At 41.2% G+C, this 15,169-nt stretch overlaps 1 protein-coding gene across 2 annotated transcripts in view; it reads left to right on the forward strand.

The window, feature by feature from the left end:
- large1 (LARGE xylosyl- and glucuronyltransferase 1) overlaps window positions 1-15,169 on the forward strand; it is a 420,017-nt gene that overhangs the window by 388,474 nt on the left and 16,374 nt on the right. For both annotated transcript variants that reach the window (XM_048607545.1, XM_048607546.1), the window contains exon 11: window positions 12,111-12,274. In XM_048607545.1, coding sequence (XP_048463502.1) covers window positions 12,111-12,274 — 164 coding nt within the window. The remainder of the gene's footprint in view (window positions 1-12,110; window positions 12,275-15,169) is intronic.

A 15,169-nucleotide genomic window follows, 5' to 3' on the forward strand; every position in this document is an offset into this window, starting at 1 on the left:
CCTGGAGACAGGGTGGGTTTGGGCCTGGAGACTGGGTGGGTTTGGGCCTGGAGACTGGGTGGATATGGGCCTGGAGACTGAGTGGGTTTGGACCTGGAGACTGGGTGGGTTTGGACCTGGAGAGTGGGTAGATTTGAGGCTGGAGTCTGGGTAGATTGGCACCTAGATTGAGTTGATTGGTCTTGTATTCTGGTAAATTGGGACTTTTTTACCTGCCTTCAGCGTGGATTTCAACTTGGAGTCAGGGTGTAGCACAGTAGATCTGTGCTGTGTCATTACCACGATCACAGACAAAATTTTTTTTTAATTCTCTGAAGTTCAGTCCAGCCTTTGAAACCTGCACCTTCTGGAATAGCAAGTTATGAGATTCACCAGCTGGTTCTACTTTCTTGTGCGAATGAAATTTAAATGGGCAGAAATTCATTCAATGGATCGGGATCCGTAAAATACACTTACATCAAAATCTGTTTGAATCAGATTTGCCTATTCTGCTTGTGCATTCAGCAGGCAAGACTACAATGTCAGTACGAACTACTCTCTTGCCATCTAGTGACAGAAACCTCAAAATTTCCAAACAGACAGAAGGTACAAGGCAGAGAGCAGAGCATAGGAATAAAGAGTGGTTATTCAAAGTGGCAGAAGACAGGAAGTGGTCTTCTATAGGGATCAGGACTTAGGTTAGCAACTAGGATTTTGGGATCAAAAGCAGAATTTTTGAATTTGTAGACTAAAGCAAATGCGAGAGGGGAATGTCAGAACTGATGAAGACTGTTTTTATTATTATTAATTCATGGGCCAGCATTTATTGCTCATCCCTAGTTGCCCTTGAGAAGGTGGCGGTGAGCTGTCTTCTTGAACCGCTGTAGTCCATCTGCTGTGGGTTGACCCACAATGCCCTTAGGGAGGCAATGCCAGGATTTTGACCCAGTGACATCAAATGAACAATGATATATTTCCATGCCAGGATGGTGAGTGACTGAGAGTGGAACTTGCAGGAGGTAGTGTTCCCATATACCTGTTTCCCTTGTCCTTCTAGGTGGAAGCGTTCATAGGTTTGGAAGGCACTGTCAGAGGATTTTTGACGAATTTCTGCAGTGCATCTTGTAGACAGTACACACTGCTGCTACTGAGCGTCAGTGGTGGAGGGAGTGGATGCTTGTAGATGTGGTGCCAATCAAGTGGGCTGCTTTGTCCTGGATGGTGTTAAGTTTCTTGAATATTGTTGGGAAGTATTCCATCACAATCCTGACTTGTGTCTTGTAAATAGTGGACAGGCTCTAGGGGAGTTTTGCTGTAGAATTCCTGGCCACTGACTTGCAACAAATTACAGGAGAGCATTTATAGATATTTTCCAATCAACCTGTTCAGCGATGTTATTACACACCTCTGGAGCAAGTTGGACTTGAACCTGAGCCTCCTGGTTCAGAGGCAGTGACGCGAGCATTCTGCCACGATGGATGGGGGTATTTATAAGCTTGAAGAGCAGACAAATAATTTGCATGTATTTCAACTCACATAAATGTGAGGTAGCACATTTTGGTAGAAAATAATACAGAGGTCACTCATCATTTTGGAAGATGCATGGTGTGGGTGGATTAGCAAAATGACCTCATGGTGCACATGCATCAATTACTTCTGACTGAGATTAAGGAGACTCAAAAATACAAACCAAGTTTAGAGGGATACTGTTATAAGTAACGAAATTAGACTGAACTTGCACTGAACCTTGGTTATACCGCCCTTGAAGTCAGTGAGCAGTTCTGGTCACCATATTATAACATGGTTACAAAGCCACTAGAGGTGATTTGTAAGGAAGACACCAGGCAAACTAGCTCTCCTTGCTTTTAATGAAAGAAGGCTGAGGGACAACCTCACAAAGATTTATTAAGAATTAGAAAAGGTCTTGATCAAGCAGGTAGACAAAGAATGTTTCCTGTTGTGGGGAAGAGCATAACTAGAGCCCATCAAAATGAGATGGTCCCCAAGAACCTCCCAGACAGCAGTGAGAATGTGGTGCTCACTACTACAGGGAGTGGTTGAAGCAAATATTATTGCTCTCATTAAGGGGAGGTTGGACTGGCATTTGAGGGAGAAGAGTTGAAGGTGGTTACAATGATAGATTTGGATGTGCCAAGCATCCTATTTCAGTGCCATGTATCGTACGTAGCCCTGTTGTTGTTTCAGAAGTGGGATTCTTCGATTTTTAGGCTTAGATTCCTCTTGCCCTGTAGACAATGTGGAGTCAGCACACGAATGAGGATTGCATACATAAGAATATATGAAATAGGAATTGAACCTGCTCTGGCATTTGATAAGATTCCAGCTGATCTGATGGTGGTCTCAATTCCACATTCCCATCTACCTCTGTCTATAAACTTAGATTCTTGACTTAAAAGGAAGTCAACCCAGCTTAGCCTTGAAAAAAATTGTATTCTGTGACCCTACCTCCACTGCTCTGTGGGGAAGTGAATTCCACAGATAACCACCTGAGAAATTCTGCTCCTGTGCACTTTAAATGGGAAAACTCTTTGTTTTAAACTGTGGCCCTCATTTTAATTTCTCCCGTAAGAGGAAAATATCAGCTCAGCTTCCACCCTGTCAGGTTTCCCTTGGGAGCTGATATATTTTAACAAGGTCACATCTCATTCTTCTACACTCCAACAGATACAGGCCCAAACGGCCCAAGCTTTCCTCAACATCCCAGGAATCAATTGAATGAACCTCTACTGAATTACATTGAATGCAATTCTGTCCTTTCTTTAGTAAGAAGATCAAACTACAGAGTTTTTTTTACTTTTGGAGAGTTGTTTGAGTGTGGAACTCACTAGCAGTGGTGTTTATATTGGATGTTAAGTTTGCAGAGCTGAAGGACCAATGGGGAAAGCAGGAAGACTGAGAAGAATCCTGATTTTGAGGATGATTGTGTTTATCTAGCACCTTGCACGATCCCAGAGTTTCCCAAAGCGCTTTACAGTCTATTTTTGAAGTGTGGTCAAGGCTGTGATGCAGGAAGCATGTCAGCCGGTTTACCATTGGAATGAGCCAGTCGCCAGATCATCAGTTTTTGTGATGTTGACTAAAAGCTAACTTTATTAGCCTGGTCACTGGGGTTAATTTATCACCAATTATATGGCCATTCCACAAGTTTCAATCCTCTTCAATATTGAATAACTCCCCACCCCGCACAATTTGATGATGTCTGTAAATTTTGAAATTGTTTTATTCACTACTAACTTCTAATATTTAATATAAGTTGTTGTAAACAGTGGTTCCAACACACTGATCCTTGTGATGACCTACTCCACCTTTTGTCACTGTGAATAGTCGCCCTTTCGTCCCCTCTCTGCTTTCTGTCTTTAGCCAGCTAGCAATCCATTCTGCTAGTAATGGCAAAACACTGCAGATGTTGGGAATCTAAAACAAATACAGAAAACATTGGAGAAACTCAGCAGGTCTGGCAGCATCTGTGGAAAGAGAAACAAGAGTTAACATTTCAAGTCCAACTTGGCTCTTCAGGGTTCTGAAGAAATCATACCGAATCCATTTGCTCTGATCTTAATCTGATCTTAATCATTAGTCTATTAATAATCGCTTATCAGCCACCTTTTGAAAAATCCAAATATGTTCCTACTACTGAATTACCCTTATATATTTTCTCTGCTACATCAGAATATTCAATAAGGTTGATCAAGCTAGTTCTTCCCTCTTGAAATTCACACTGCTTATAGTTACATCTTTTGTTTCTAGATATCTTTCAATTATCTGCTTTTTTATCTTCCCTACCATGAAGGTTGAGCTTTCTGGTTTACAGTACCCTGGACATGTACAAGGCCCTTCTTTAATATAGGTATAATCTCAGTTATCCTGTGGCGCTAAATCTTTTTCTAATGAATTATTAAATATTTGCAATTGTGACTCTACTATCGTTTCTCAAGACTCTTTTAAAATGCACAAATGTAATCTACCCAGACCAGCCTTTTTATCTCTTTGAGTTTGATGATTCTATTTAATATTTCTCCCTTTCTTGTATTTTAAATGTGCTTATATCATGTCTAATCTCATTTTCTGAGGCCATTCCCTGGTAAATTTTGAAAAAAAAAGCAATTTAAAATCTTTTACAGTTTTATTACCACAGCTTCTGATTTTTATCCCTTAATGGCCTTTTCCCATTCAAGCTTCCCTTTTTTTTCAGTCATACATCTGAGAATATTTTATTGTTTTGTTTTACGTTCCTTGATGTTTTAATTTTGTAGCTCCTCGCAGCCACCCATTTCTTAAAATCTCTCCTGATCGCTTCACAGTCACAATTGTAATGTTGCATCCTCCATTTTATTTTTCATTTAATTGTTTAACAAACAAACAGTAAGTTGAAGAACAAACCAATTAAATGCAGGACTGTCCTACAGACCTATGGTGTCCAGTTAATTTAAAAGGAAATGTAACAGATTTTCAAGGACGAATTGTAACTGGATTGATTTGATATAATTTGATTTGAATTATTACTATCACATGTACCGAGGTACGGTGAAAACTGGTGTCCTACGTGCTTTACAGGCAGATCTTACTACACTAGTGCATCAGGGTAACAGCACTGAGTGCAGCATACAATGTTACAGCTGACGAGAAGGTCCAGAGAGATATCAGCGTTACCATTAAAGAGGTCCATTCAAAAATCTGATAGCAGTGGGGAAGAAGCTGTTCTTGAATCTGTTTGGTCACTGATTGATCACTATCTCTACCTTAGACTTGTCCCTTTCTGTTTGGGACACCTTAGATCAACATTTTGTGTTTTAATTTTTTTTCAATTTGCTTTATTTCAATTATCGTCACTTTTAAGAATCTGATTGCTCAGTTTCTCAGGTCATTCCACAAGTTATACTTTGGTGACAATACTGTTTCATTCTGTTGTTTTAGAGTTTCGTGGGTTTTTTTTATTCATTCATGGGATGTGAGCATCGCTGGCTCGGCCAGTATTTATATCCATCCCTAATTGCCCCGAGGACAGTTAAGCATCAACCACATGGAGTCACGGGGAGGCAATAGCCTAGTGGCATTATTACTCGGCTATTAATCCAGGGACCCGTAATGTTCTGGGGACGTGGGTTAAAATCCCACTGTGGCAGATGGTAGAATTTGGATTCAGTTTAAAATCTAGAATTAAGAGTCTTATGATGACCATGAAATGACTATCGATTGTCAGAAAACCCATCTGGTTCACTCATGTCATTGAGGGAAGGAAACTGCCATCCTTCCCTGGTTTGGTAACCACAGCAATTACCCTCTGGGTAATTAGGGATGGGCAGTAAATGTTGGCATAGCCAACGATTCCCACATACCGTGAATGAATAAATAAAAACTTTGCTGTAGGCCTGGAATCACATATAGTCCAGACCAGGTAAGGATGGCAGCTTGCTTCCCAAAAGGATTTTAGTGAACCAGATGGGTTTTTCCAAAAATTGACAATGGTTTCACGGTCACCATTAGACTTTTAAATCAAGATTTTTATGGAGTTCAAATTCCACCATCTTCGGAGTTGGGATTTGAACCCAGGTTACCACAATATTACCTAAATCTCTGGATTACTAGTCCAATGTCAGCGTCGCTACACCATCGTCTCACCCTGCGTGTAGCCATAAATACTGCATCCCATTTTCAACTCCATTTTGTAGATTCACTGTACAATGTAAGCACATCAGTTTCTCTAGCCTTAAATTTTGAAACTGAACGTTTCAAACCAAAGAAAACTTAAGGAGATATTTTAACCCCTCTCTTACTCAGTGTGAATGGTGCAGATGTGGACAAAAATGGCAGAAACATGGGAAAAGGGGGACTTTGAGAGTCATGGTACAATCCTGTCACCCCCCCCAGCAGCTTAAGTCACCCAAAATCATGCATGGGAAAGTTCCACACCCCAGGGGAGGGGTCCCATCGAAACACGAAGATGAACATTGCTCTAAATGTCCCTCAGTTTGAGATATGTGCTTACTTAGTTTATGGAAAGCAAGACTGTCAACATCTCGTGTGAATGTCTCCATCTCAAATCTCTTTGGCTCAGTGATTGAACTGGAGTGCGAGTTGGACAGTCTTGATTCGGAACAGTGATGGGTCAGGACCTAAACCGTGTGCTCCAGACTTTGGTCACAGCCCAGAGAGAGGTAAAGATTCAGAATGGGGATGGGTGACTGATTCTGTAGAGAGTAAGGGGAACCCTGGTGAGATGGTGATGTGGTTCTACAGAAATTGATCTTATTCAAAAGCCACGATCTACTTGTTACCTGTAAAAAATAATGCCAAAGACTGCCACAGAATGCATCTTGGAGCAGGAAACTGTCCAAAGGGGGAGGATGGTTTAAAAGGGGAATTGTCTTTTAAGTCATTCACGGGATGAGGGTGTCCCAGGCTGGGTCAGCATTTATTGCCTGTCCCAGAGGGCAGTTAAGAGTCAACCACATTGCTGTGGATCTGGAGGTATATGTAGGCCAGACCAGGTAAGGATGGCAATTTCTTTCCCTAAAATACATTAGTGAACCAGGGGGGTTTTTCCTCACAATCAGCAATGGATTCATGGTCATTGTTAGACTCTTAATTCCAGATTTTTTTATTTAATTCAAATTCCACCATGGTAAGGTTTGAACACAGATTCCTAGAACTTCACCTGGCTCTCTGGATTAACAGTCCAATGATAATACCACTAGGCCATCACCTCCCCAATATAATGTGGTAGCCCTCGATAATTCACCAACATGGGAGACAAATAATACCCTTGCAGGTAGGATTGAGAGTTCCATTCTTGTGTTGCCTGAGTGAAGGTAATCTTGAATTATTTTGAAACTATGTTTGAAAGGGAGGAGAAGGACCCAGTTATTGTGACCCATGTTGGGGCCAGCAACACAGTAAAGAGCAGACAAGAGATCCTATTTGGAGAGTACTAGGAACGAGGAGCTAAATTGAAGGAACATTTGAGTTATAAAGAAAGGCTAGATAGGCTGGGACTTTTTTCACTGAAGCATAGGAGGTTGAGAGGCGACCTGATAGAAGTTTATAAAATAATGAGGGGTATAGATTGAGTTAATGGTAGTTGTCTTTTCCCTAGGATGGGGGATTTCAAGACCAGGAGTCACATTTCTGAGGTCAGAGGCAAGTGATTTTAAAAAGTCATGAGGATGGTTTGCGTGTGGAATGAACTTCCTGAGAAAGTGGTGGATGTGGGCACAATTACAACGTTTAAAAGACACTTGGATAAATACATGAATAGGAAAGGTTTGGAGGGATATGGGCCAGGAGCAGGCAGGTTTTGTTTGGGATTATGTTTGGCATGGACTGTTTGGACCGAAGAGTCTGTTTCTGTGCCGTATGACTCTATGACAGAACCTCAAGCATTCTTCTCTGGATTATGACCCAAGCTACTTGCAAATTGGTTTAGGGATAAGCAGATCAGCGAGGCAAACATGTAGCTGAAGGATTGATGTGAGAAAGAATGGTTCCACTTAATGGGATACTGTCACCAGTATTGGAACTGGAAGGATAGGCTATGTCTGAACTGGTATGCTAGTGGAAAGGATGAATAAGCCCGTCACTTTAAAGCAGTCAATGGAACATTTTATTGAGGTGGAAATGGTCCTACAATTAACACTTTTGAAAAGAAACACAAGGACCTGAATTAACAGTCTGTTATTGTACTTTAAGCACCACAAATAAAGGGATATTAAAAGATATAAAATAAATGAATTCAGAAACAACAAAGAAACATGATTTGATTTGATTTATTATTGTCAAATGTATCTAAGTACAGTGAAAAGTTTTGTTTTGCATGCAGTACAGGAAGATCATACAGTGATTGAACAGATGTGCAAAAGGTGCAAAAAAAGCAAGATCAACATTTGATGTGAAATTTGAGAGGTCCATTCAGAAGTCTAGAGGACAAGTTACACCCAGAAATTGTTCTTTGTACAAAGTCTGAGGGTATAAGGAACAAATTACCATTGTAAATTCAACTTCAATGGTACAAAATGGTCCAAATTACAAAGACATGACTGCAAATCGATGTGCAGGTAGGAGAAAATAAACAGGCAGTAGCAACTTTGTGTAAAATTAGGAAATAGTAAAGGATTTATGATGGTACCTGGAATTGTGTGTAGATGTCCCAGTGTCAGCTGTGATGTGACTGAGTGTATAACTGCAGAATTACACAGGGATAGTCAAAGAATATTTATTTTAGTAAGGAATTTTAACATTCATGCAACTGAGGATAAGAAAACTAGTTCATGCTTTAAAGAAGATAAACATCTTGTGTGTATGTGTGTGTTTGTTTGTTCATTTGTTTGGGTTAGTTTTCTGCAACATAATGTCCTGAATCAACAAGGCAGGAGCTGGTCAGAGGTCATATTAGATTTAAATAACAACCTACAGACATGTAAACCTAATTAAATAGTGACCACAATATAATCGAAAGCAGCGTTTGAAAGTAAGAAACATAGAGCAACCACTAGAATCATAGATTCACACAGCACAGAAAAGGCCCTTCAGCCCATTGAGTCTCCACTGACATAACTACCACTAAAAGCACGTTAATCCCAGTTTCCTGCACTTGTCCCATATCCTTGAAAGTATGATATTTGAAGTACTCATCCAAATATTTTTTTAAAGGTTGTAAGGTTTCCAGCCTTTACTACCTTTCCAGGCAGTGCATTCCAAATTCTCAACATCTGCTGAGTGAAGAAGTTTTTTCCCCAAATCCCCTTTGAATCTCCTGCCCCTTACCCTAAAACGATGCCCTCTCATGATTGACCCCTCAACCAAGGGGAACAGCTGCTCTCTATTTACCCTGTCCATACCTCTCATAATACCCCCCTCAGTCTTCTCTGCTGTAAAGCAAACAACCCAAGCCTGTCTTTCCTTGGAGCGCAATTTCTCTAACCCGGCCAACATCCTGGTGAGTCTCATCTGTATCCCCTCTAGTGCGATCACATCCTTCCTGCAGTGAGGTGACCAGAACTGCACACAGTATTCCAGCTACGGCCCAGAGCAACGCTCTGTACAACCCCAGCATTACCTCCTTGCTCTTATGCTCTATGCCACTACTGATGAAAGGAAGTGTTCCATATGCCTTCTTAACTATCCTATTCACATGCTCTACCAACTTCAGTGATCTATGAATAATTACTCCAAGATCTCTCTGTTCTAAGATTGTTCTAAGATTCAAAATTTAGGTAAAGTTGACCTCAATGTGCAGAGTCAGAGACTGTTCACAGTAAACTGGGCAGATCTGTTAGTGGGTAAAACAACTGAAGCTTAATGTTCAAAAAAAATTTAACATGATACAAAACAGTTTATATCCCTAAGAGAAATAAACACTGCTTCCTAAAGAAACCATTCAGGGACAACTTAAATTAAACAGAGAAAGTATAGACAAGTGCAAAATGTAAGATATCTCCTGGCAATTGAGAAAGACACAGACAACACTGTTAGACTCAGCTGGAATATTGTGTAACGTTGTAGACGCTGCATTGACAGAAAGATGTGAATGCATTGGAGAGAGTGTGGAAGTGATTTACAAGAATGATTCCAGCAATGAGAAGCTTCCATGATGAGGATAGATTGAGAAGTGGGCAGTGTTCTCCTTAAAGAGAAGAAGGCTGAGAGAGGGGAAAGCTGATAGAGCTTTTCAAAATCATGAACAGGCTGGATGGAGCGGATAAGGAGAAGTTGTTCCCACTCATGAATAAGAACAAGCGAGCAGAGATTTATTGTGATGTGCAAACGAAACAAGGGTGTTGTAAGAGAAAAGCTCTTCGACTGAGCAAGTGGTTAGGGTATGGAATGTAATGCCTAGATAAATGATGAAGTCAAGTTTAAGTGAAACATCCAAGAGGTGTTGGACGATTATTTGGATAGGAATCCAAGGTGAGGGTATGGGGAATACAAGATGAGAATATGAAAATAAACCTGCAAGAGATACTAAAATAAACACAAATAATTTTTTACTATTAATTTGGAAAATTAGGGTGGTCAGAGCAATGGAAGCCCCTTGCAAATAGATTATGTTGAAATTGCTGATGAAAATAAGGAAATGGGGGAATGTTCAAAATTAACTTTGCCTCGATATTTACTGTCAGGAAAGAAGATAAGCACATTAGGATTTAGAATTAGAATTAGGTTTTATTGTCACGTCTACTGAAATACAAGGATACAGGAGAACAGTGTGAAACTGATATTGAATCAGAGAGAGGGACTCATCAAATGAATGGAAATAATTTAATGAAGAGTGACCAATTCCTTGGTTCAGATGATTTCCAAACCTAAGTTTCAGAAGAAGGAGGTGGCAACATTCCAACTGTAATTTTCCAAAGTTCTGTTCATTTGGGAGCCTGTTTCAGTTGGAAACTGTATATGTCACTCTGCTGTTTAAGGAAGGTAAGAGAGGGAAAGTACAGAATAAAAGACCAGTTAGCATTGCATTTGTTGTGAAGAAATCATTGGTATCTATAATTAAGGATAAAGTATCTGAACAGCATGAAGAATTACAGCCACCTTGGATTTGTAAAGGGTGGATCATGGTCGACAAAACTGATTGTTGGTTTTTGGAAAATGTGGCTGCAGACGGTCTCTGTGAATGCATTTGATAAGGTTTTTTTTTGTGAGAGACTGTTTACTGAAGTTGAAGCCTGTGAAACTGAAGGCAAATGATTGACTTGAATAGAAAGTCAGAAGAGAGACAAGAAGCAGGAGGCATAATAGACAGAGAGTCCACATGTGACCAGAGTTGACCTGCAGGGCAATGTTTTGCGGCCTCGGTACTCTATTTATTAATAACTTAGACGATGAGATGGAAAATTACTTGGCCAAGTTTCAAGGTTCCACTCTGAGATCTGACTTGTCCAACGTTACCATCAGCTGGGATTACAACAGAAGGAAAACCTGAGTATGTAAAGTAAGAATGTCACGAATTGGGATGACCTAAAGTTACTTGGCTTACAAAGGACAGGTCAGAAAACTTGGTGCTATTTCGTTCTGCTCAAGGGCATCAATGGTGAAAAACTTAAGCAATGACCCAGGAAGCCATTCAGTTCAAAGATGCTTAGGGATACCAAGGTTGCCCAAATCCTATGAAAGAATTTTTGGAAATAATGCTTGCCACGTCATGCAGTTTATGTTTTACTCTAGTTTCAGGCTCCGTGACCCTTCTTCAGAACTACCTGAAACGTTAACTCTGCTTTCTCTCCACAGACCTGCTGAGTTTTTCCAGCAATTTCCATTTCTGTACCTCAAAAAAAAATCTCAATGCACAGCATACTGGAGTCACATTCTTCAGTACTGTTACAAACCATAGAATAATTATGACTGTACCAAATCGATGCAAGATCGAATAGAAGGGAACAGCTGACTGTTGTAATGGATGGTATGTTAATGAGGCAAGTCCATAAATCCTGTTGGGACAGATGTGTCCATGCCTAAATCCACCGATAAGCTTTTATTTGCATCATTTACTCTGCTGATAGGCTTATAAAATCTTAACAGCTCAACTGTTTAATTTAAAAAATAGAGTTTAGTTATTTTGCCTTGACCAAGCAACTGATATGCTTGGCTAAAGAGAAACACAATTGCAATCAGCTTCATATCTCTGTGACAAAAGAACATCCTGTCTTTTCCAAAGCAAAAATTATTTTTTTCCTGATTGTCTTGAACGTCACCCCTGTATTCCAGAAACACCTCAATTCACGATGTTGTCGGGACACACACCAGAATTATGAAATGTTTTCATGTTTCTATGTGCGTTTGCTGTGACAAGGCTGCAATACCAGAAAACCCTCAGAAGTGAATGAGATGGGGAAAATTCAGTTTATGTTTAAAAACAAAGTAATTGTCTTTGGTATGGAGATGTGATCGAAACCATTTGAGTGAGAATGCCTGAAAGGCCACATTTGGGAACTGGTGGTGCAGATATCATCCTCTGAATGTGACCTTTGCTACGTGTGAGGGGGTTGAAAGAGGCCCAGCATCTCCAATGGGTTTGGAACCTCTGGTCTAGTGAGTGTCCTGCCCCACTGAAGGAAAAGCCATCTCTCTTATTTTACCTTTGTCTTAGTGTTCACTCCTTTTCTGTTTTTCAGCTTCAGAAACAGTTACTGGAACTGGATGAGGATGACCCTTGCTACGAATTTCGAAGGGAGCGATTCACTGTTCATCGCACTCATCTCTACTTCTTGCACTATGAGTTTGAGCTATCTGCTGAAAACACTGAGGTTACCCTGGTAGCCCAGCTCTCAATGGACAGGTCAGAAAACTTGGTGTTATTTCGTTCTGCTCAAGGGCATCAATGGTGAAAAAGAGCAATTGCCAATCTTTCAAGTATCCTCCATCTCACAGTATTGATTGGCACCTCATTCCTCATGACAAAAAACTATGTCAACAATTCACCATAAGTCCCTTACATTCACCAAACATCTCACCTGTCTTCAATCAAGTTCCTGCTAACTCTCTGAGGAGCAATCCAGTCAATCCCATTCCCTGGCTCTATTCCCATAGGCCTGCAATTTTAGTTTCTTCAAATTTAATTTGAGATTATTCATCATCTCTGCCACCGCCCCAGTAGGCAGATCACTTGCTGTGTAAAACACTTCCTCTTTAGAGCCTTTCTCTCCTCTTGCTCGAAACATTAAATCTGTGTCCCTTAGTCTTTCCACCATGAGCTAATGCAGACAGCTTTTCTGTGTCTACCTTAACCAAACCTGTGACAAGATTATAAGACGTAGGAACAGCAAGGGGTCATTTGGCCCATTGAGTCACTCTACCTTTCAGTGAGATCAATTGGGTAATCCTCAACTCTACTTTCCTGCCTTTTTCCCATAACCCTTAATTCCCTTCCTGGTTAAAATTCTGTCTGTCTCGGCCTTGAATATATTTAATGACCCAGCCTCAACAGCGCTCTGTGCTGAAGGATTCCACAGATTCACTATCCTCTAAGAGAAGAAATTCTTCCTTATCTCTGTCCTAAGTGTACCACCCCTTATCCTGAGATGACACCCTCTGGTCCTAAACTCTCCCACAAGGGGGAACAGCCCTTCTGCATCTACACTATCAAGTCCCTGAAAAATCTTTTATGTTCAATAAGGTCATGTCTCATTCTTCTAAATTCCAATGAGTACAGGCCCAACCTACTCAACCTGTCCTCATAAGACAGTTCCTCTAGACCTGGTATCAGTCAAGAGAATCTTCTCTGGACTATCCCCAATGCCAGTCCATCTTAGATAAGAAGCCCAAAACTGTTCTTAGTATTCCAGCCGTGATCTAAGTAGTGACTCGCATAGTATTCACAAGACCTCTATTTCCTTTGAAATAAAGGCCCCCATTGCATTTGCCTTCCTTATTACCCACTGAACTTGGACGCTAGCTTTCTACTGTGGACGAAGACTCCCAAATCTATCTGTTCCATAGCTTTCTGCAGTCCTTCTCCGTTTAACTAATGTTCAGCTCCACTATTTTATCTGCCAAAGTACAGGACCTCACATTTGCTTCTATCAAATCATCCTGAAACCTTCTTTTCTCTAAGGCAAATGACCCCACATTATTAGGTCCCCAACCTGGCCTTCTAGCTAAAACCCTGCACCTCTGGAACCATTCTCCTAAATCTCCTCTGCACTTTCTCTGGGGTCCTCACATCCTTTCTAAAGTGCGGTGACCAGAGCTGTACACAACACTGCAGTTGTGGTCTAACCAGAGCTTACTAAGGTTCAACATAACTTCCTGCTTTTGTACTTAAGCTTCTTATTACAAACCCCAAGATCCCATATGCATTAACACGTACACTTTCATTGCATTTCTGCCAACTAAAAAGATGTATGCACGTCCAAGTTCTCTTGACCCTACACATTGCCACCTGCTAGTCAGCACTTATCCCACTTTTAAGGTCATTTAACTCAACTGATGCAGAGGCTTGGCCACTATTCGGCAATGGTGGGTTACAGCAGGTGGAGATTTGCTGGGGTTCCCACACTTGATCAAAATCCTGTGATGCCCATCAGTGTGGTGATGCACATATAGTCAAGGAGTGAGAACATCGTTGTACAATGCCTCGCCCTGTAAAGTACGCTGTTGTCTGCCTTATCTGTGCCTCGACCTGAATAATGACCAATTGGCCAATTTTACTAGAAAGTGGGGTCCGATGGAATTCCTCTCACCGAAAGCCAGCAGCTTCAGGAAAGGAATAAATGTACCAGGGAGTCAGAAATCTCCTCTTATAGTTCAGCAAATTTTATTTCCTGAGGTATATGATGCTGATTTGGCCCCTTGAAGTGAGAACATTTCTCACCTGCTTGTATTTCTCTTCTATCCTTTGCTAAGACATTTTGACCTCCTGCGTTTCTCCATCAGACCGGAAAGCAGGATGGAATAGTCTTTCTCTACAGCTCTGTAATTGTCAGGAAAGGTCAACTCACCATAATGTTACCAGGCAGGAGGGCCGTGCTCTCATTGCAGAGAGTTGACCAGTGGTTGTATAATCTGAGGGTCGCCATATAAGGGGAGAGGTTGAGAAGGAGCATCCTTCGTGGTAACCTCAGCTGGTGCGGGAATTGAACCCACAGTGTTGGCGTCAAACCAGCCGTCCAACCAACTGAGCTAACCAACAGCCTATAATTGCTAGGAGCCTGAAGACTGCATGCAACCGGGTACACTTTTCCTCAGCTCAAAAAGCAAGGATTAGCACAGCCACCTGAGACTCGGGGTTTGGGACCTTGGGTCTGGCCGTGCGTATGGTGCCAACAAAGCGCTGTCTGCTCTTCGATCCTTATAGTTGCCCCACAGAATGATGAAAATGGATCCTGTTGTTGGGAGCAGAGGGTGAGGCAAGCACAGTCTCAGAACTGTAGAGCACAGAAGGGAGCCACTTGGTCTTTCTCACCTCTTTGAAGAAGCTATTCAATTAGTGCACTCCCCATTACCCTGCAGCAGTTTTATCTTTTCGGGCATTAATCCAGCTCTTCCACGTTGTGAGATACCACAACGCGCAGGCAATTTGTTCGATTAATTTTCTACCAGATGCGACATGCTAAATTCTGTTGGGGACCAGCCTCAACTCATCTATAATAGAGATAACAAGGTGTAGAGCTGGATGAACACAGCAGGCCAAGCAGCATCATAGGAGCAGGAAGGCTGACGTTTCGGGCCTAGA

The sequence above is a fragment of the Rhincodon typus genome, chromosome 18, assembly GCF_021869965.1.
Source record: "Rhincodon typus isolate 14 chromosome 18, sRhiTyp1.1, whole genome shotgun sequence".
In the NCBI taxonomy this organism is placed as follows: Eukaryota; Metazoa; Chordata; class Chondrichthyes; order Orectolobiformes; family Rhincodontidae; genus Rhincodon; species Rhincodon typus.